This window comes from Vanacampus margaritifer, chromosome 1, assembly GCF_051991255.1.
Source record: "Vanacampus margaritifer isolate UIUO_Vmar chromosome 1, RoL_Vmar_1.0, whole genome shotgun sequence".
Taxonomy (NCBI): domain Eukaryota; kingdom Metazoa; phylum Chordata; class Actinopteri; order Syngnathiformes; family Syngnathidae; genus Vanacampus; species Vanacampus margaritifer.
Genome location: NC_135432.1, coordinates 46,094,730 through 46,115,080, shown reverse-complemented (window position 1 = coordinate 46,115,080; position 20,351 = coordinate 46,094,730). Strand labels below are relative to the sequence as shown.

General features: G+C 40.2%; 1 protein-coding gene across 8 annotated transcripts in view; it reads left to right on the top strand.

Moving 5' to 3' along the window:
* Nucleotides 1-643: 643 nt before the first annotated feature.
* Nucleotides 644-20,351, top strand: part of gabrr2a (gamma-aminobutyric acid type A receptor subunit rho2a) — a 99,505-nt gene continuing 79,797 nt past the window's right edge. For 3 of the 8 annotated variants that reach the window (XM_077549995.1, XM_077555285.1, XM_077554942.1), the window contains exons 1-5: nucleotides 644-736; nucleotides 870-899; nucleotides 15,288-15,342; nucleotides 15,426-15,636; nucleotides 16,356-16,462. In XM_077549995.1, the coding sequence (XP_077406121.1) occupies nucleotides 644-736; nucleotides 870-899; nucleotides 15,288-15,342; nucleotides 15,426-15,636; nucleotides 16,356-16,462 (496 nt within the window). Of the gene's footprint in view, nucleotides 753-834; nucleotides 900-1,508; nucleotides 1,658-2,285; nucleotides 2,345-3,695; nucleotides 3,829-15,287; nucleotides 15,343-15,425; nucleotides 15,637-16,355; nucleotides 16,463-20,351 lie in introns of those variants that run through there. The other 5 variants (XM_077550849.1, XM_077551664.1, XM_077554106.1 and 2 more) reach the window with 5 other exon arrangements.

Sequence of the window (20,351 nt, the reverse complement as noted above, 5' to 3'; positions counted from 1 at the left end):
ATTTTTTTAAATAAACTGCACTGATCCAGCACATAGACTGTACTATCTGAAGAAGTACATAGATGCAGAAGCACTAAGGGTGCCAGAAGCGGACCCGGTGGCATGGGCGGGCATTAGGGGGCTGCAGCTATCAAATATTTTTGTAATCGAGTCAAATTTTTGGGGGGACTTCTCGAATAAATGACACTTTTGATTTTTTAAACAACTATATCAAGTGTGTTACAAAATATGAAAGACCTCTTATAATGAGCAAGCAACTGTGTTATTCCACAAAATTGTATTAATGATTTTATTAAAAAAAAAAAAAATGTTTTACGTACAAGTCATCAACTCATTGATTGTTGTCACCCACTATCACCCTGCCTCTGCCCAGAGAGGATTACACATGAAAATTAATTTCATGCTAAATCTGGTCTGTGCAAATTTATTATGAAAAATGTCCCAAATAAATAAATGAAATGAATTTAAGTTCTCATAAATCTATGTTACCAAATGAATGAAGCTTTGCGCACACATTTAGCACTTATTGTACATGTCGAAAGGGCTAGAGGGCATGTTTTGACGTGCTTATGTGTGTGTGTGTTTGTGTGTGTGTGTGTGTGCGTGCGTGCGTGCGTGCGTGCGTGCGTGCGTGTGTGCGTGCATGCGTGCGTGTGTATGCGTGTGCTCATGCGCCTACGTGTATCTGTGTCCCTTTCTGTATCGTTGGAGCACAGGAGGGGTGAAGAGGAACGTTGTGAGTGACAGTTATAGTTACGTATGCACTATTAACAACATAATACAAGATAAACTGCAATACTGCATTACCTTGTAGAGGCTCCAGCTCCGCTTACAGAAGTAACATTCACGTGAGGATGTTTTCTTTTCAGGTGCTGCAGAATCGAGGAGGTGGTGTTATGGTAGGCTAACTCCTTTTTTCCTTTAATTTACACTGGACTATGTTGCGTTGCGTAAAATGGTCCCATACTGTTCTGTCTTTTCCGTACAACACTAGTGTCTTCGTCTTCAACCATTGTCAGAGTGAAAACATGCCGTGCCCAAGTTGTAGCTAACAGGAAGTATGTGATGAATTCAGTCCGGGTCAAACATGACACCACCAAGTGACCGTGTTCAAAACGGCAGTGTAGCGATGTAGTAAAAAACAAACGAGGCCTTGAGGCAGAGATTTTGCCTCAAGGATTTCTTCGCCTTGACTTATTCAAGTACCTCAAGTACTCGTTTTAGCCCTAGTTGGAAGCTGTGTTGAGAGGCCTCGCCAATCTGTAACTTATTCTTATCTGACAGTAAACTTGCGTTGCTTCTGCTTAACGTAAAGCATGGCTTGCCAACCAACCATATACTGCCTTTCAAGTTTGACTTTGGTTGACAGCTAAAACTAGCCAATGACAATCGGGATGGGGTGTGGGGGGCAGTGAAATGCGCGTCCTTTGACACACAAATCTACTTCCGGGTTAGCCAGCGTACGCTCGCCCGCTGGCAGAATGACCGCCCACGTCATATTTACGTAGCAAGCTGCGTCTGCTGCTGCCTTTTTGTGGATTAAAAAAGTGATGCCAAGTGACGTATTGTAATGGGAGCCACCAATTGTCAAACATCGATCCAGGCTGACACAGTTGACATCCCTGGAATTCCTGTCCTCACGTTACAACGTTCACAAGTGAGTAGTGGGAAACTTTTATTTTAGTCGGGTGGTGGCCGTGGCTCAGGGTGTAGAGACAGTCATTCAGTAACCAGAAGGTCAGCTGTTCAATACCCGCTCTCCCCAAGTCATGTGTCATTGTGTCCTTGCGCAACGCACTTCCCACCAGTGACGTGCGGTCAGGATAGGCAAGGTCGGCATTGCCTACCCCAGGCCGAAATGAAAGTTGAAACCGTTTGACTTTTTCTATTTATTTTAATTATTTCTCTAATTTCAGAAAGCCTACATTACCTATAGGTTTAAAAGTGACAACATTTGGTGATTTTCATACCTCAATTAAAAATGACTACTGATTACTAATGATTACTTTATCTGGCCTGCAGGCAAAATCGCTACGCAGCCTTTTTACTTTGCTGTATTAATCCTATGCGAACGTACGTTCGCACAGCGCATTTGTGAATTCAAAACACACTTAGTGCACGATGACGCCACTCTGTAGAATTGACCTGTTCTCTATGTTCTATTCTGAATAAAATATTAAAATTTGGTACTTCCACATAATTGCATTCAGTTTTTATTCACAATTTGTATTGTGTCCCAACTTTTGGGGAATTGGGTTTGTATTTTCACGCCTTTCTTTTGATAGAAAACGCCATCTTTTGAAGGATGAGAGACCAACGCCTTAGCTATCGGATCTTCAGCAAAGTAAGGGACAAAGAATTCTTCGTACTTTTCACAAAGAATGGCGCAAAAGGAAAGATTGGCTTTGTAGATGTGCTTCGATTAACTGGCTGTTTCACTTTGCATGGTGTTTGGCATTGCTATTGCTAGCTTGATTTTGTGAGGAATTGGGCTGTCTTACAAGGAGATATTCACTTTATTACATTATTTCCAGGCGTCCGGGCGGGTTTAAAATTGTCCGTTTTTCGTTGTGCGGCAAATGGGATGCAGATTGCACTGCAACGTTTACTGTGGCTGGCAGATTGCGCACTGGCTGACGGTGGGGCCAGAACTTTAGCTGAGTGGCAAGTGTTGAGCTGCTGCACCGGAGGAGATGGGTACGAACCCCTTTCGAAGTAATAAAAATTAAAAATAAATTAAAAAAAGATTGCGGAGCAAAAAATGTAAGACTTCAAAAGAGACTAATGTTTTTTTGTTTATATTTCCTACCCATACAGTGGAGGCATATGTTAAAATAGTTTGAATGTATGGCATCTTGTATCAGAGTATCAAGTATTGAAGAAGGTATATTAAAAATCCATACTTTTGCGTGTCCAATAAATCAAATTGTTAGATAAGAAATGAACAGAGTTCCTGCGCAGGATGATTTATTCCGGAGTTACATCATTGAATAAAACTCCAACAGTTTCAGATCAATAATGCCACTCCTCTCTCGAAGAGCCCACACTTTATTACAATCAAATTGCAAGAACAGTGTCTCCAACTCCGCCCCTCATGAATAAGTAAATGTGTTATATAATGGCAAAATACAGGTTGAAAAACAGAATTCTCAGCACACAGATAAAGCTGTATTCGTCTCTAGTCAAAATATACTTTCAAGGCACTTCTCAGTACTTTCTCCCATAACAAAATCTCACAAACAAGTTGAACTCAACAGCTCCTAATGTAACATAGTTATATGAGTGTGCGCTCTCTCTCACGAACAGAAATGTCTTTTCGCACAGAGAAGGAACTTCTAGACCAAACAATGTGTCCCACCTTAAGGTCAAATTATACTGAGTTCAAAACTACTTTACCTACTTCACATCTATAAAACATTTCAACATGGTTAATATAAAGAATTAAAATGTTAATCATGTATAACAATGGTTAATATATGAAATAAAGTATTAAAAATGTTAATAATGTATAACAGTATCTGGAGTGTACTCTTTTTTTGTGGGGGAAATGAAAATATGTTCATCCTAGGATACGTTGTACACTCGCCTGCCGATACACAAATTTGTAATTGGTGCGTGCGTCTCAATTTGCGACTGACTGCCTACCCAAACCTGGAGCTCACTGCACGTCACTGCTTTACACACATTGCCTCCAGAGCTACTCACACTGGTGGTTGGAGGGGCCGTAGGCGCACACTGGCAGCCACACTTCCGTCAGCCTACCCCAGGGCAGCTGTGGCTACTTAAGGAGCTTACCGCCACCACAGCGTGGCTGTGTACATGAATAATGTAAGTAAATAAGTATCAATAAAATAACACAAAATGCAGCATGCAGACGCCATAAAACACTGAAACGAAATGAAATGGCGTTCAGCTTTGTTGCTTACTATCTTTTGAGTTGAATATAATGCACACAGAACTACACAATTGTTTTTTGTTTATCTTTTAGATTTCATGATGAACTGCCGTTTTTAAGTGACAGAAAACACCACTGTTCAGCCTGAGAACATTAGATTTAGGTTGAAGCCCCCCCCCAAAAAAAGTAATGCGCCCCTGTAATTTCTTTTTTTCTTTCTTAGAGAGAGCTCAATATTGTTCATTTGGTAATCTTACCGATTCAACATGACATTATCATTGCTCTCTTGTTTGTGTGTGTGTGTGTGTGTGTGTGTGTGTGTGTGAGTTTGTGCTCATTAATTCACCTGAAACCTATTAAAAATCCCATACCCTTCACCTAAACCAAAGACTTCAGAATCCCGCTAGTCGTGAAGTTGTCAGGAGACCCAAGGAAGGATCAAAGAAAAGAAAGAAAAGTGAAATCCAGCACCGACTAGACACCACCTACTACCCACAGGGTTACAAATAGTGTTGTTCCGATACCGTTTTTTGGCCCCCGATACCGATTCCGATACCCAGCTTTGCAGTATCGGTATAATAGCCGATACCATACTGATACCTAAGTTTGTTTGTTTTTCTCAACATGGAAAAGCTGTCCTGCCATTGGTTTAACTTTAGAGCATTCAAAGGCCAATAGGATATCTTAGCTCGGCATGCAGTGAAGATGTCACACATCAGTGAATGTTGTGCATGAGCAAGACACAAGATGCTGCATCCAAAGTCCTATATTAATGTCAGAATTAATGGTATCGGCATGTTACTTGTTAGTACCACCGATACCACGTTTTTTTTTCTTTCTTTTTTCTTCTTTTCTTTTTCTGGAGAGCTCAGTATTGTTCATTCGATTTGACATGTCATCATTGCTCTCCTTTTTTATATATTTATATATATTTTTTGTATGTGGGTGAGTATGTGTATGTGCGTGCGTGCATGCGTGCGAGTGTGTGTATATTCATTAGTTCACCTAAAACCTATTAAAAAAAATCCCATACCGTTCACCTAAACCAAACACTTCCGGCCAGAGTCGTGAGGTCGTCAGGAGACCCGAGGAAGGACCAAAGAAAAGAGAGGAAAGTGAAATCCAGCACCGACCAGATACCACCCACCAGGCCACTAACCAGAGTCCTTCACCAACCCCAGAGACATCTAAACTCCAACAAATCAGGGAGACCTCAAGAGACCAAAGGAGAGACTGAGAAAAGGAAGGACAGACGAAGCAGAGTGAGATCCACAGACACTAGCCTCCACCGATTCAATGACCTGAGGAAGAAGCAGATTCTGTCTGAGTTTCGATAGATGCTGGTGTGGTGGATCTGGCATGCATGAAAGTCTCCACCAAAGAGGGGAGCCGTCGACCCCCGCCAGGACAGAGCAAGCGCAACACCTCAGGGCCTCCCAGGCCGCGGCAGCGCCAAAGGACGACCCCCGGGCCCTGCAGGGGCCACCGGCCGGAGAGCAAACCCAGGAGCAGGAGCGCCCCCCACCCCAACGCGGCCCACGCCCCCAACCCAACGCAGCAGGCCCACCAGGCACCCCACCGGTCCACAGCCCCGCCCCCCACGACCCCCCGCCCCCCATACCCCCACCGATACCACTGTTTTAATGCAGTATCGGGGCCTCTGCCAATACCAGTATCGGTATCAGAAACAACACTAGTTGCAAACCAGAATCGTAGTTTTTAGTTTTTAGAAGAAAAACGCTTCATTCCGTGACCCTAGCCAACTTGCCGGACTACTTTCGTTTAGACCAAAACCGGACTGGGTCTCGGGTCACAGGACGCTGTCAGCGGTAAGTCAGTGCTGATTGCACACCACTTAAGGTGAGGATGCCATACAGATTCATGTCCAAAAACCCGAACTATCCCTTTAAAGTAAAAAGGTACTGCTCAGAAGAGAGCATTAAATTACCTCCAGCCTACACCAGAGAAAGCATCCCGCTGGAGCAAAACAATATTCCCACATGTGAGACTCAGCTTCTCAGCATAGTAAAGGATTTCCCTGGTCTACAGAACTGTCCAGGAAGACTTCTATAGGCTATGACTGCCCTAGCGCTCTGAAGGCAACACGTGATATCAGGAAAAGACACTCAGCCATTTCCAGTCAAGACTGAGTTAGGTTGGAGCATTGTTGAATCGAAAGAATCTCACACTAGCTCAAATGACATAACAGGATTCTGTCATTGTGTTTCTGTGAGAGAACCTCCGCCTATCACACCTGCCTCTGTGATTAAAGCATTGGAAATAGACTTTCAAGACACAAGTCTCAGAGAAAAAAACATCACAAGAAGATATCAAGTCTCTGCAGCAGTTGAATGGAAAAATCTGCCAGAATAAGAAAGGACACCTGGAGATGCCGCTTCCTTTCAGAGAGCGTCCCCAGCTCCCGAACAACAACACCTTGCCGCAGTCAGAGCTAGTCATCTAAACTGCAAGCTTAACACATACGACACAAACTGAAATGGCTTAGTCAGAGAACAGGCAAACTACAAAAATAAGTAAATAATACCATTTTGAACCTATTTTTAAAGATGGTCTGCTTAGGGTTGGAAGGCAGCTGAAAATACCTTATGCATCCCTCAAGCTAAACCAACCAGTCATCCTACCTAGGGAGGGTATTGGCACAAGAAATCGGAAGACTGGATCCTCACTGAGGACTACCTTCTACGAGACCATGTCGATTGTGAACAATCGACCCCTTACAACTGATAACATCAATGGCCCTAAGACCATGGAACCGCTAACACCAAATCATTTCCTCGCTATGAAAGCTTTGTACCCGTCCCACCTTCTGGAAACTTAGTTTAAAAAGACCTGTATGGAAGAAAAGGATAGTAGAGGGTGAAATACCTAACACAGTGATTTTGGAGTAAATGGCGCAAAGAGTACCTGGCCAACATAAGCCGCAGATAGTGATGGCTTGCACCCAGAAGAAATGTACAAGTAGGAGATGTGGTGATTGTCAAGGAGGATAGTGTACCCAGAAATGAGTGGAAGCTGGCCAGAATGGTTGAGACAAGTTCAGATGAAGATGTGTTAGTGAGAAAGTTCAAAGATCAGATGGTTCAGAGTAGTGTTGGCAAGAATGGTCAGCGCTTAACACTATTCTTGAGTGACCAGTACAGGAACTAGTTTTATGTTGTTGAGATGAATAGCATTGTGTTGTACAGTGTGTATTATAGTGTATTTTTGTCAATTTTTTTCACTGAAAAATGGTGTTTCTCAGTGGACTGTGGACAATAAATGGTGTTGAACATTGGTCGACTCATCAAGGCTTTCTGAACTTCCTCCTCCTGAGACGCCAGATGATGGACCAGAATTTACTCAAAGCCGTCCGGAAGTTGTTTTCCATGGCCTCACCGAACATCTCCCATGCCCGAGTTTTTGCCTCAGCGACCGCCAAAGCTGCATTCCGCTTGGCCAGCCACTACCTGTCAGCTGCCTACGGAGTCTCACAGGAAAAAAGGGCCCGATAGGATTCTTTCTTCAGCTTGACGGCATCCCAGTTCGGGGACTGCCGCCACGACAGGCACCGACCACCTTACAGCCACAGCTCCAATTGGCTGCCTCAACAATAGAGGCGCAGAACAAGGTACACTCTGACTCAATGCCCCTCACGTCCCCCTGGACAAAGGAAAGGCTCTGTCTGAGGTGAGTGTTTTGACAGGGGATTCTGCTAGTCGGTCCCAGCAAACTCACATTATGTTTCGGGCTGCCAGGTCGGACCGACATCTTCCCCCACCATCGGAGCCAACACACCACCAGGTGGTGATCGGTTGACAGCTCCGCCTCTTCCTTTACCCGAGTGTCCAAACCATGCGACCATAAATTCCATGACACAACCATAAAGTCGATCACCAAACAGCGGCCTAGGGTGTCCTGGTGCCAAGTGCACATATGGACACCCTTAGAAACATGTATCACTGTCATTGCCCACGTGAGCGTTGAAGTCCCCCAGCAGAACAAAGGAGTCCCCAGGGGGAGCGCGCTCCAGCACACCCTCTAATGACTCCAAAAAGGGTGAGGACTCTGAACTGCTGTTTGGTGCGTAGGCACAAAACAACAATCAGGACCCGTCCCTCCTCCTGAAGGCGGAGTGAGGCTGGCCTCTCGTCTACCGGGGTGAACCCCAACATACAGGTGCCAAGCCGGGGGGGCAATAAGTACGGCCATACCTGCTCTGCGCCTCGCACCGTGGGCAACTGGAAGAGAGTCCAACCCCTCTCAAGAAGACTGGAACTAGAACCTGCTGTGTGTGGAGGCGAGGCCGACTGTGTCTAGTTGGAACTTCTCTGCCTCACACACCAGCTCGGCTCTGTCCCTGCCAGAGAGATGAGTCCATGTCCCAAGGGCTAGCTTCTGTAGCCGGGGATCGGACCGCCAAGGTCCCTGCCTTTGGCTGCTACCCAGCTCACAATGCACCAGACACCGTATATATAATATATAATATATATATACTATGTTATACTTTGTACATTTCTCGACCGGTTCAAACTATTCCCATTTCAACATGTTCTAAAAATTGTTTTGCGGCCGTTATTTTTCTCATTCATAACTTTTACAGTCTTTCCACAACATTTTCACCCCAAAATCCCCATTATTTTTTTGATCACTCCTCAATGTTGTTATTTCACAGGACATTTACTACTGATGACACCACGTACATCACTGACAAAATGCACCTACGTATGTGGCAGAGTTATTATTGGGGATGTAACGATATCCAAACATTGCGATACGATATAAAGCTCACAGTATGTTAATTATCACGATATTGTGGGGAGGTTGGCGATATTTAGAAAAGGTCACAATATTGTAAAAAATAAAAAAAATTAAAAAAAAAACTCATACAAAAAAAGCACAATATTGTGCTTTTGTACATAACAGCAATGCATATAAACCTACCATCTCTAATAACACTTAATACAGAGGCACTTACTTGCTAATGCACGCACACATTGAGTTCCTCCACATACTGACTCAGTTCAGAAGCATATTACGTTCCCCTTCATCTGACGATCAGCATAGATTTTAAACATAGAAGGGCCGAACTATTTAAATTAAACTGCACTAAAAAAAAAATGCCACCAGAGGGTGAAAGAACTGCACAAATGGAAATGAACCTGCCTTTTTAACAGATGAGTTGCTTTAACATGACATGACGACAACAAAATTATGGCGGTTTAAATATTGCAATATCATGAAATTGCTGTTATCGTTACATCCCCAGTTATAACCAACACCACAAATTTCCACTTCATGTTGTTTTAAGTGTGATGAAAATAAAATAAAACATGAACACTCAACTTTTCAGATCAAAAGATGATCGGGATTGTACTTCCAAGGCCAGTCTCCCTATAATGCGCTCAGCACATATATGGTGTGACTTGTACTCTCTACAGTATGTATATGTTACATATGTATGTACATTGAATGCAAAAAAAAATGTTGAACCATCAAATCATTTTCATTTTGTTATGTGGCCAAACGCATTTGAGATATAATATCCATGATAAAATATGAATAAGCTGTCTTGTCACACGACACACCAAATGGCAAATTATCTTTTAGTTTAAAGGGCCAATGTAATTCCAGTATCTGTGATCAGATAGTCAGGGTGTCTTTCCAGCTTTAACTTAATAAATTTAACAAGTGTCCTAGGATTGGCTGTCGTCCAATGCAGGGTGTACCCTGCCTCTTTGCCCACAGCAAGATGGGATCGGCACAAAGCACACGGAGGATAAGCGGTTTGGAAAAAAAAGAAAATTTGAAATTTGACAAAGTTATAGGATTTTATTTATCTACTTGGAAAAATGTATTTGGAAAAATAATGACTTAGATAGTATAATAACCAAATTGTAATATATCCTGGCGGTAATCCTGTCCCCCACCCCACCCAAATAAATCCTGAAAATAGAAAAAAATATATATATTTCATTTAGTTTAGAATTGGGTAACAAATTGAAAATGTAGTCAATGAGCCACTGAACATGGAATTAATTTGACAGCAGTAAAGTGAAAAGCCTGGTACAAGGACAGGCTGGAAATCCCAGATGGTAAATGGTCAAGCAGCACAGGTTGGATTATAACTGAACATAAAGTTGTCTTATGTAACACATGGTAGTGCAGACGACAACCACCAGCAGCTGTTATGCAACCGCCCGCGTGACTCAGAATCCGCATGTGTGATCTACCCCCCCCCCCCCCACACACACACACACGCACACACACACACACACAAAAGACACAAAAACATACAAACAGATTAAAGGATGCCCACTGCCCAATAAGGATACACAACAATCAGAAAACCGCTGGTTGGCGATTAAAACAGTGCTAAAATTCGGTTTTCGACTAGTGTATGGTTTGAATAAACATACTAACTTGACAAGGCTACCACAAAAAAAAAAGAAGACTCACCTGATCCGTAAACAGCGATGGAGACTGAGAATTATACTTTGCATGTATTTTTCAAAACACAACACACAATTATAATAAAATATCTTAATAGAATCAGTACTTTATTTTCAGAGGATTACTATAGTTTTAAATTGAGGGGAAAAAAATTATCAAAAATGCTTCATTGTTGAAATAAATTATTCTCCTTCTATGGGTCCTATTTCAACCAACTGAACCTTGGATTATTCTTTTATTTTTTCAGCTTCAGAGCCCAGTCAGCTGACTTACAATTCAAACCATACCTACAGTGTGATAGACATGGGCTACCTCTGTAGCAGTCACCTGTAAATTTGAAAAACTACTTTTTACTATATATATTTGTAGTTAGTGTAGCATATCAACTGCCTGTACAGTGAAAATTGTGCATATCTGCTTGAACCTGTAATAAATATAAGGCTGTGTGTATCAATGATTACTTTTAAGTATTATCTATTTAACATACTTGTCAATCAGTTGTACTTGTTTATGACACCCAAACATTATGTTTTCCATACAATGCTGGAATTTAATGCACATTCCCACATTAACCTTGATCAAGGGTTGAAAAATCATCCTTTACATACAATATCTATCTGTGGCTTTGCCTGGTAGACAACAAATTTGTCTAGGGTTCCCCTAGTGTTGTTGTGCCTTGTACTGTATTCCGCATTTGTACACCTGGCAGGGGTGCTCAAGTTCGGTCCTCGAGATCCCCTATCCAGCCTGTTTTCCATGTTTCTCTCCACTAACACACCTGATTCATGATCAGGATTGTTATTAGGCTTCTGCAAAGCTTGCTGATTAGCTGATCATTAGATTCAGCTGGGAGGGAAACATGGAAAACAGGCTAGTTAGGGGCTCTCAAGGACCGAACTTGAGCACCCCTGCCATAGAGTATTTAGGCTTATTGGCAACTGGGTAACAAGTTTCAAGAGGTGGGCGGGTGAAGCTTCATGAACCTTTGAGGCTTTCTTTCAAATTGTGCAGAAATAGATTCAGAGCTTTGGTGTTTCAGTGAAAGCAACATAAGGGACATCTAGTGGACGAAAGAAGTAAAAGAAACCTATGTCACTAAAGAGTGAAAATTCACTCTTATCTTTCAGCAATATAAGTCAAAATAAATATGATACAGAGCAATGTATTACAATATACATAAGACTGTTATTTATTTATTTTTTAAGTGTTTTTTTTTTCATAAATAAAATATGATGGACTTGTGTGCATGTTTATTATAAACGGGAGTACTTGTTAACAGTTACAAAAGGGCACAGGGAAGAGATGTATTTTTTTTTAAAAAATTGGGTGGGTGCGTAGACGAACGATTCAATGAACGAATCTTTTGAATGGTTCTTTTTAATGAACTGATTCTAAAGATTCCTATTCACTAGTGATCGGGCTGCCAGATTGTATCGGGGTCGCCTACCGATGGAGTCACGCTACAGGATTGGCTGGAAATTATCCGTTAACAATTGTTATTTGGGAAAAAAAATCTGGTTGATGTCAAAACTTTGGAAAGAAAACATTAAAGATATCATTTAAATAACAAAATGTATGGAGTGGTATTGTCAAACGTAAATAAACCTAAGAATATAAAAGCAGAATACTTGAAGATTTAAGAAATTAAAAAAATTGATTGAAGCGCCGTCTAGCTTGCCGATGACAGTACAGCAGCGCTAACGAAATGCGCAATTCAGACGAGTTCACTTCGGTTTGGTTTCTTTTTGAGCAGTTCACAAATCACAATATACCACAAAAATTGTCTTACTGATAATATACATTAGCAATCTAAACTGACAATATTTGTCACATCTCAGGCAATTAATTTGTGTATTTATCATTTATTCAATCTATTTTATTATTCAATATATCTTGCTTTTATAATTTCAGCCTGTATATTTTGTTACTTAAATTATATCTTTAATATTTTCTTTCTACTGTTTGTCGTCAATGGATAATTTCTAGCCAATCCTGTAGTGTGACTTGTTCGTTAGGCGACCCCGATACGATCTGGAAGCCCGATCACATCTGGTACACACGTCTTTGAGTCCTCTTTTTTGATGACCACAATTTGGTCACCCTATGTAAAGAGCCTTTATAAGCCCTTAAATGGTCAGACTAAAAGAAATTCTCATTGAAAACATTTTCCTGGTTAATAGGGACACAAATAACAAAGAAACATGGTCATTTAAAAAATCTATATACCTAAAATTGCAGTTTTAGTCACTGGCCAAACTGACAAAATTTTAAAATAAATTTTCACATCAAACATGCTCAATTAGCCACAAACAACAAATAGTCATAAAATATACATACATTATGACCACTGTGTCAGGATTCAAACACAATCGGGTGTTCTTCTTGTGGTAAGCTGCAAAGCATGGATTGCTTGCCTTGAGACAGAGGAAGATATTGCATTTCTCACACTTCCATCTGCTCTGACCCTTTGTGCAGTACAGATGGGCACTTTCACCGGTTCTTTTATCTCTAATGCTTGCTATGCTAATGTAAGGGAAATCGGTCCAATTAATTATTAAATCAATAAACAATATTAATTTTAAAATTAATAATCAATTGACTCATTAATTGAAGGAGACTCAAATTTAATATTTAAATTTATTTTTAATCAGAACCACGGAGCATTACATCTATTTTTGATAGTTTTATCAGGATAACAGATGAGAACCTCATTGAATCAGTCTTTAAAATGAAGGCTGTACCCTTTTTACAATTTTGTGAGTTCTTTGTTCAGCTTAGAAGTTACTATAAATTGATGAAACACACACACAGTAAGCAATCAGGTTTTGATTTTGCGCACGTTTATTTTCTAACTTATGCGGGAAAATCTACTTGGAACTTAAAAAAGCAAAACTACTGTGATAGGCAACAAAACAAGAACTTAAATAATAAAATAATCAAAGAAAAACAAAAACAGGAAAGGATAAACGGTCTTAAACAAGGTGATAGATTTCTTAATCAAACCAACATAGGACCCACATTTAACCTAATTGTTTAACCCAATTGGAGGCACCAATTTGTACAATCTGGTTAATATCTGCGAAGTTGCACTTACAAATGGTCTGGTGGGGAAGGTCGACGTGTTGGCTGCGGAGAGGCCTTTTCGGTTGGGGCCTCAGAGCACCACTTGTTAGTGCTGCGATCCGTTTAGCCTTTGCAGGGACCCAAAAGCAGTGTGTTTCACTGCGCCTGTCGCCAAAAGTAATGGCTTCCGTAAGTTGTCGCATGTGTTGGCTACGTGAGCCGTGTGCTGGTGGTCAAGCTAGCTGTGGGCTAGCATTGTTTCTTGCAGCCTTGCCCAGAGAAGAGAACCCCCACAGAGCAGGAGAGCCAGCAGCCAGGAGAGTGTCCAGAGAGCAAAAAGAGAATGAAACAAGAAGGGAGCTTGCCTTTATAGGGGGCTCAGTCAGCTTCCATTCAGGGTGGTCCGCTATCGAGTTACACAGAGACCAGGGCGGAAAATTACCAGCCCTGTAGGAATTTTGGTAAAGAATAATCCGATTGAATCTGGATCCCATGTTAACTTAGATTCTAAGTTCAAACTTCAATCAAATGCAAACACGTACAGAACACATCAAAATAAATGTTACCTAGTTGACAACTGTCAAAACGTGCACACACATGAAAGTTAAGAGCACAATCTGCCACTGCAATGGAACATTTTCATGACACTTCATGGAGTCAACATTTCAAAAATGGCAAACACATAACATTTCATAATTCATTCTTCTGTTGCGAAATAAGACAGGTTTCTGGAAAAAAAATTGTTTTACTTATTTTGTGTGTGTGTGTGTGTGTGTGTGTGTGTGTGTGTGTGTGTGTGTGCGTGTGTGTGCGTGTGTGTGTGTGTGTGTGTGTGTGAGAGAGAGACGTGGTAAGTCACAAAGTGGCAAATTTTAAATTATTTCAAAATCTATAATTTTGGTCAATCCACACGTGTGGGTGTCATTTTTACGAATTATTGACCAATCAAGTGTTGAAAATGGCCTGTTCTTTTTTATGACGCAATGTTAATGGTGAGAAAAACATGTCGTTTTTGGGGTCTCCTAAAAAGTGACGATTTTGGAGGTACAAAGTTTTGGCCTGTATTATATATATATATGTGTGTGTGTGTGTGTCTCTCTCTCTCTTAAGATGTCTCAAGAACTTATCCAACTGCAAAATGTTTAGGTATAATTTTAGGAGGTTGCTTCTTTCCAGTTAATAAAAATAAAAATAAATAAATAATTAAACTAAATAAAATGTAAACATTATTGTTCATCATTATCGTATAAGTCATTGTCATTTCTTATTCTAGAATAGTTTTTATTATTATTATCATTATTATTATTATTATTACTTAATTGTTATTAAGGATTGTAGCCTTTGGGCTTCATTTCCTCTCCTGCACAATTGTTTTGTTTGTCTTGTTATCTTGTAATTCTGTTTTATTGTGTAAATAAATAAATCCATGCATAAATGAACAGATATAAAAGCATGGTACACAGAATTATACAGTACATACTGACAATAAACACATGTTTAGTTGTTTACAAGTCACTACAAAATTGTGGGCATGTGATTTTTGTGGAATGCTCTGATTGCAAATGCCAAATTGAAAATTTCGAGTTTGTATGTGTTCTAGTCCTGTTCTTTTCTTTGGCATTTTGTCTCAGCAATACAATCTCTCAGTATACACACCCAGTTAGTGAGAAAATTACAGTTTTTGTTTGTGAAAACAGGTTGCGCTTTAATTGCAGTGTTTACGTTTGTCTAGTGTAACAATCCTACAAGAGGGTTTATTTTTTATTTTTTTTACAGAGGGAGGAATAATCTCCCTCTCGTGTTGTGCCATGCCTAGCTGCAAATAATCCCAATGTTTTTTTGTGTGTGTGTTTTTTTTTTATCTCTCTCCTCTGAGCAGGGCTTCAGATGTTCATTCGCCCCCCTCCTCCACCCTGGTTTGAAAAGCGCAGATGGTGAATAGATGCACACATGAGCATGCTATTCTCTGCAACTGCACATAGTCGGATGCCATGACTGACGGCTCATCCATCCTCAGATGAGAGCCATGCTCTGCCTAAATCCTGCTGGAATGAGATGTGGAAAGGGATGGTTCAGGAGTCCCACCTGTGGATTTTTGTCATCAAAATGCCCAATTTTACCAAACCTTTGATTTTATTTCTGTGTCTACTCATAACCGGGGAATGCCGTAAGAGCTTTCATCGAGAGCGGAGATGGACGGGTACTGTGGAGACCCAAAAGCATGGCACGTAAGTAACTTCAATGTTATAAAGCCATCTATGGATGATTTATCTTAGTTAACATTAATTTGGAGAAAAAGTAAGATGTTTTATCATAAATTGCATCTTTTGTTATATTAAAAAAATGAAAATAACATTTGCAAAAGGAAAAATCTCAAATAAGGTGAACGTGAGAATTGGTATATATATATATATATATATATCCATCCATCCATCCATTTTCTTGGCCGCTTTTTCCTCACAAGGGTCGCGGGGGTGCTGGAGCCTATCCCAGCTGGCTTCGGGCAGTAGGCGGGGTACACCCTGAACTGGTTGCCAGCCAATCGCAGGGCACACAGAGACGAACAACCACACTCACATTCACACCTAGGGACAATTTGGAGTGTTCAATTAACCTGCCATGCATGTTTTTGGAATGTGGGAGGAAACCGGAGTACCCGGTGAAAACCCACGCAAGCACGGGGAGAACATGCAAACTCCACCCAGGAAGGCCGAAGCCCGGACTCGATCTCACGTCCTCTGCACTGGGAGGCGGACGTGCTAACCAGTCAGCCACCGTGCTGCCCTATATATATATATATATATATATATATATATATATATATATATACACACACAGGAAGAAGTGTGTACTGCATGACCATTATTTGTTAATACTGCGAATGGTAGGTTAAACCCTTTTTTGCAGAAAACACTGACATGACCCACTCCTCATTCTCTTCCTTTAGATCTTTGGCAAAGAAGCCTCCAGATGTGACCAAGTCTCGCAAAATGAAGACAGAGCATCTCATCAAAGTAGATGATCATGACTTCACCATGAGGCCAGCATTTGGAGGTAGGTAACTGGCTGCCATTTAGAAACTCGTTTGCTTGCAGTTTGGTTGATAATGCCGCTCCAAACATTTTGTATTACAAACATTTTGCCACCTGTCATGACACAAAACTTACTTGAAAAAAAGCTTAATAAAAAAATATTGCAAGTTTCGTTTGAAAATGTTCAGACTACCATTAGCACATGTACACGTACTCATACATTTTGGGGACAATCAGTCACGGTGTTCATTCATATGCCACCGTAATGGACTCATTGCTCACACAAACACCGGTGGGCTGTGTTCGCCAGGCACTTCTGCAATAAATGTATTATTATTTATTTATTTATTTATTTTTACGAAGGTAAAATATTAAACCTGAGATGGGTAAGAGTGCTATCTAAATTATGCCATACACCATACGCATTTTTATAGACCAGGAAACAAGTCCAAAATTAATAGGGCCGTGTTGTGTGCACGGTCGATGACGTGGACTGGACAAAAATGTCCAATAATTACATATTCTAATAAAAAGGAAACAAAAAATAATCATTTACATCTGTTATGTAGGCCAATTTGACTCAAATGTCAGGTTAATTCGCGTGTCTCAAATGTCGCAAAAACGTGGCATGACGCAAAATGACAGAGACTGCAACCTCATAGTTGGCTAATTCAACGTTCGACAACGTTCGACAACGTTCTACAACGTTTGCAGCTCAGTGGAATATGGCCTTTAGTGGTTTGAAGTGTTGCTAACCTGTCTATAGTGCTCTCAACTTCTGCTGTTTAGCAAAGAGGCTTTTTTATATCTTATTTTGGAATATCTTCTGGCCCATTTAGTGATGAGAGTTATATGTATTAGGAAGGTAGACTTATTCGGGAGTATCTTTTAGCTTACTTCTCCCTCAAAGCAGATATTTATATATTTATATTTGCACATTGAAATAATTTTGTATCTTTACTATGTTTTAAATGTCATATTTTTTCCCCCCGCCAATATTGGATCAGCTGAGAATCATGTGATCGGCTCATATATATATATATATATATATATATATTAGAGGCGTGAATTGCCTAGTACCTGGCGATTCGAGTTGTATCACAATTCATAGGTCACGATTCGATTCGATACCGATTAATCCCGATACGAATCTATAAATTTATTATACTCAAATTTTGAAAATACTAATCAGTAAACTTGTACACTGTAAGATTTGCATGAAAATGTATTTATTTATCTGAAAATTCAGGCTTATAAATGAGCCACTGCATTTAACAACAGGTTGCAGTCTGTTTCATGTTTGAACAGCACTGAAATAAAATATTAAGGCTAATGTTCCATTAATATAACATTCTTCCATGCTTAATGTGTGAATCCTAACCCAAAGTAAGACGTTTTGTTGAATATTCCCATAAAAAATGTATGTTTAAAAATCGATTCGGCCGCATATCGAATCGATTCGAGAATTGCGCACTGTAATATCGTGATATATTGCCAAATTGATTTTTTCTAACACCCCTAATATATATATATAAAGACAGTGCTGCTCAAAAGTTTGCGAACCTCTTGAGCAATTTGGATTTTCCAATTGTTTCAACCTGGTTTTGTTGGTCAATCTGAACCATTACATTTTATATGAAATAAGAGGTGTAGGTTTAGCATGTCCTAAACAACTGTCTACTAGTTTTAATTCATTGTTCTTTTTTTTTAACCAATTGTGTAGTCAAAACTAAATTAAAAAGAGTTTTCAATCAATTTGTGTACAATAGGTGCAAAAGTAAGTGAACCCTGAGCTGCATTGCTTAAAACAAGCAGTCAAGTAAGATCAGGTAGGACCTAAACTAACCACTGAAATGGACCAATGAAATGAGAGAGACTTAGCGAAGAAATTGTGCATCACTGACTGAAACAGAGACAAAACCACTTCACTTGAGGCCTACCTAGGTGAACCAATACAGGTCAGTCATGCTGAGAGGAAGAGAAATGTCAGGGGACCTTAGGAAGTGGGTAGTGACAGCACATCTGTCTAGAGAAAGCTATAGTCATCTAAATAAAAAAAGAGCTTCATCATTCCACTGTGAAGCAGATCATCTGCAACTACAGAACACTGATAATTACTACAATCCAGCCTAGAAATGGATGACCTTCTAAAATATCAGCAAGACCCACAAGACAAATGATAATTCAGGTGAAAGCCAATTTGTGTGTCACATTGAGGGATTTGCAGACCTCTTTTGCTTTATCTGGGACACGTGCATGTTTCAACAATCAGAAGAAAAGTCAATCCACGAGGCTTTCATGGAAGGCTTGCTAGGTAGAAGCCTCGGCTCACAAAAAAAAAGATCAAAGCTGCCGGTCAACTTTGCCAGAGAGTACCTGGACAAACCTGAAGCTTTTTGGAAGTCCCTTCTGTGGACAGATGAGTCCAAAATTGAACTGTTTGGTCACAACTAAAACAGTCATGTTTGGTGAAAAGTCAACACAGCATACCAGCAAAAGAACCTTCTTCCCACAGGGAAGCAGGGTGGTGAGAATGTTAAGTTCTCCACAGGGAAGCAGGGTGGTGAGAATGTTAAGTTCTGGGCTGGCTTTTCACCCTGAGGACCTGGACAACTCCACATAGTCCAGGGAATTATGAATTCAGAGGAATATTGTGAAATCCTGGATCATAACCTGAAGCCGTTCTTTGTGAAGTTACAGCCTGGTAGAAGATGAATCATGCAACATGACCATAATCCAAATCATTCCAGAAATACAACCAAGGAATGTCTAAAGAACAGCAAGATTCATGTTCTGGATGTGCCCAGTTAAAATCCTGACTTAAATTCTTTCAAAATACTGTGGCGGGACATGAAGCGAGCAGTTTATGCTAGACGCCCATCCAACCTCTCTCAATTGTCTGCATTTTGCAAGGAAGCATGATTAAAATCCCCCAAAGCAGATGTGAAAGACTAATAAATCACTAAAGAAAACGTTTGGATGAAGTTCTCATTGCAAAAGGAGGCGCAATGTCTGATTAAGTGAAAGGTTGACATACCTTTGCACCCATGGAATCACAGTTTTCCTTAAATCAACAACTTTTGCTTAATAATGAATGATAATATCATCATCCTTTTTCATTCTCGTGGACTCAGTCTTGTGAGACATCTGGGATTTGTGTCTTGTCCCATGCCTAACATATATGTGTATATATATGCATATGTATATTTATATGTATATGTATATATATGAGAGAGAAAGAGAGGGAGGATTGCTTTTAATCCTCAATAGAATAACACATTAAGGTTGTTAATCTGCATCGAAGTAAGAGAGGGAAAGCCCATCAGCCAGATCACTTGGTGTGTGTGCTCAGAGTAATGTCGTGTTTTGTTTACTACAGAAGTGATAATGTGCTTTTCAGAAAATGTAATGGTTTAGCAATATTCTAGATTTAGTCTTTAAATTTGAAAGCTTTGTGAATTAGAATTCTAATGGCCCAAGTTAGTCTGAGGGAGAAGAAAGCTACAAGTGTATTATTCACTCTTATAGCTACTGTTTTTGTTTCACCCCAAAAAATATAGTCAGATGTGACTCGTTGCATGTCAAGAAAAAATTTGCACACAACACTATTACTAACAATTCAGTTAGTAATTTGTACAGCAACTCACTCACTTACTTTTTTGTGAATGTAAAGATTTTTTGTGAAAATTGTAAAATACGAGAAATAAAACCAATGAGTTCAAATGATGAATAACAGGAAACACTTAAACACTTCCACACAATCTAGACGTGTGTGTGTGTGTGTGTGTGTGTGTGTGTGTGTGTGTGTGTGTGTGTGTGTGTGTGTGTGTGTGTGTGTCCACCCACAGTAGATTCTTAATAGATATCCTTTCAGTTTTTATAGTGCTTGTCCTCATAAGGGTCATGCGTGG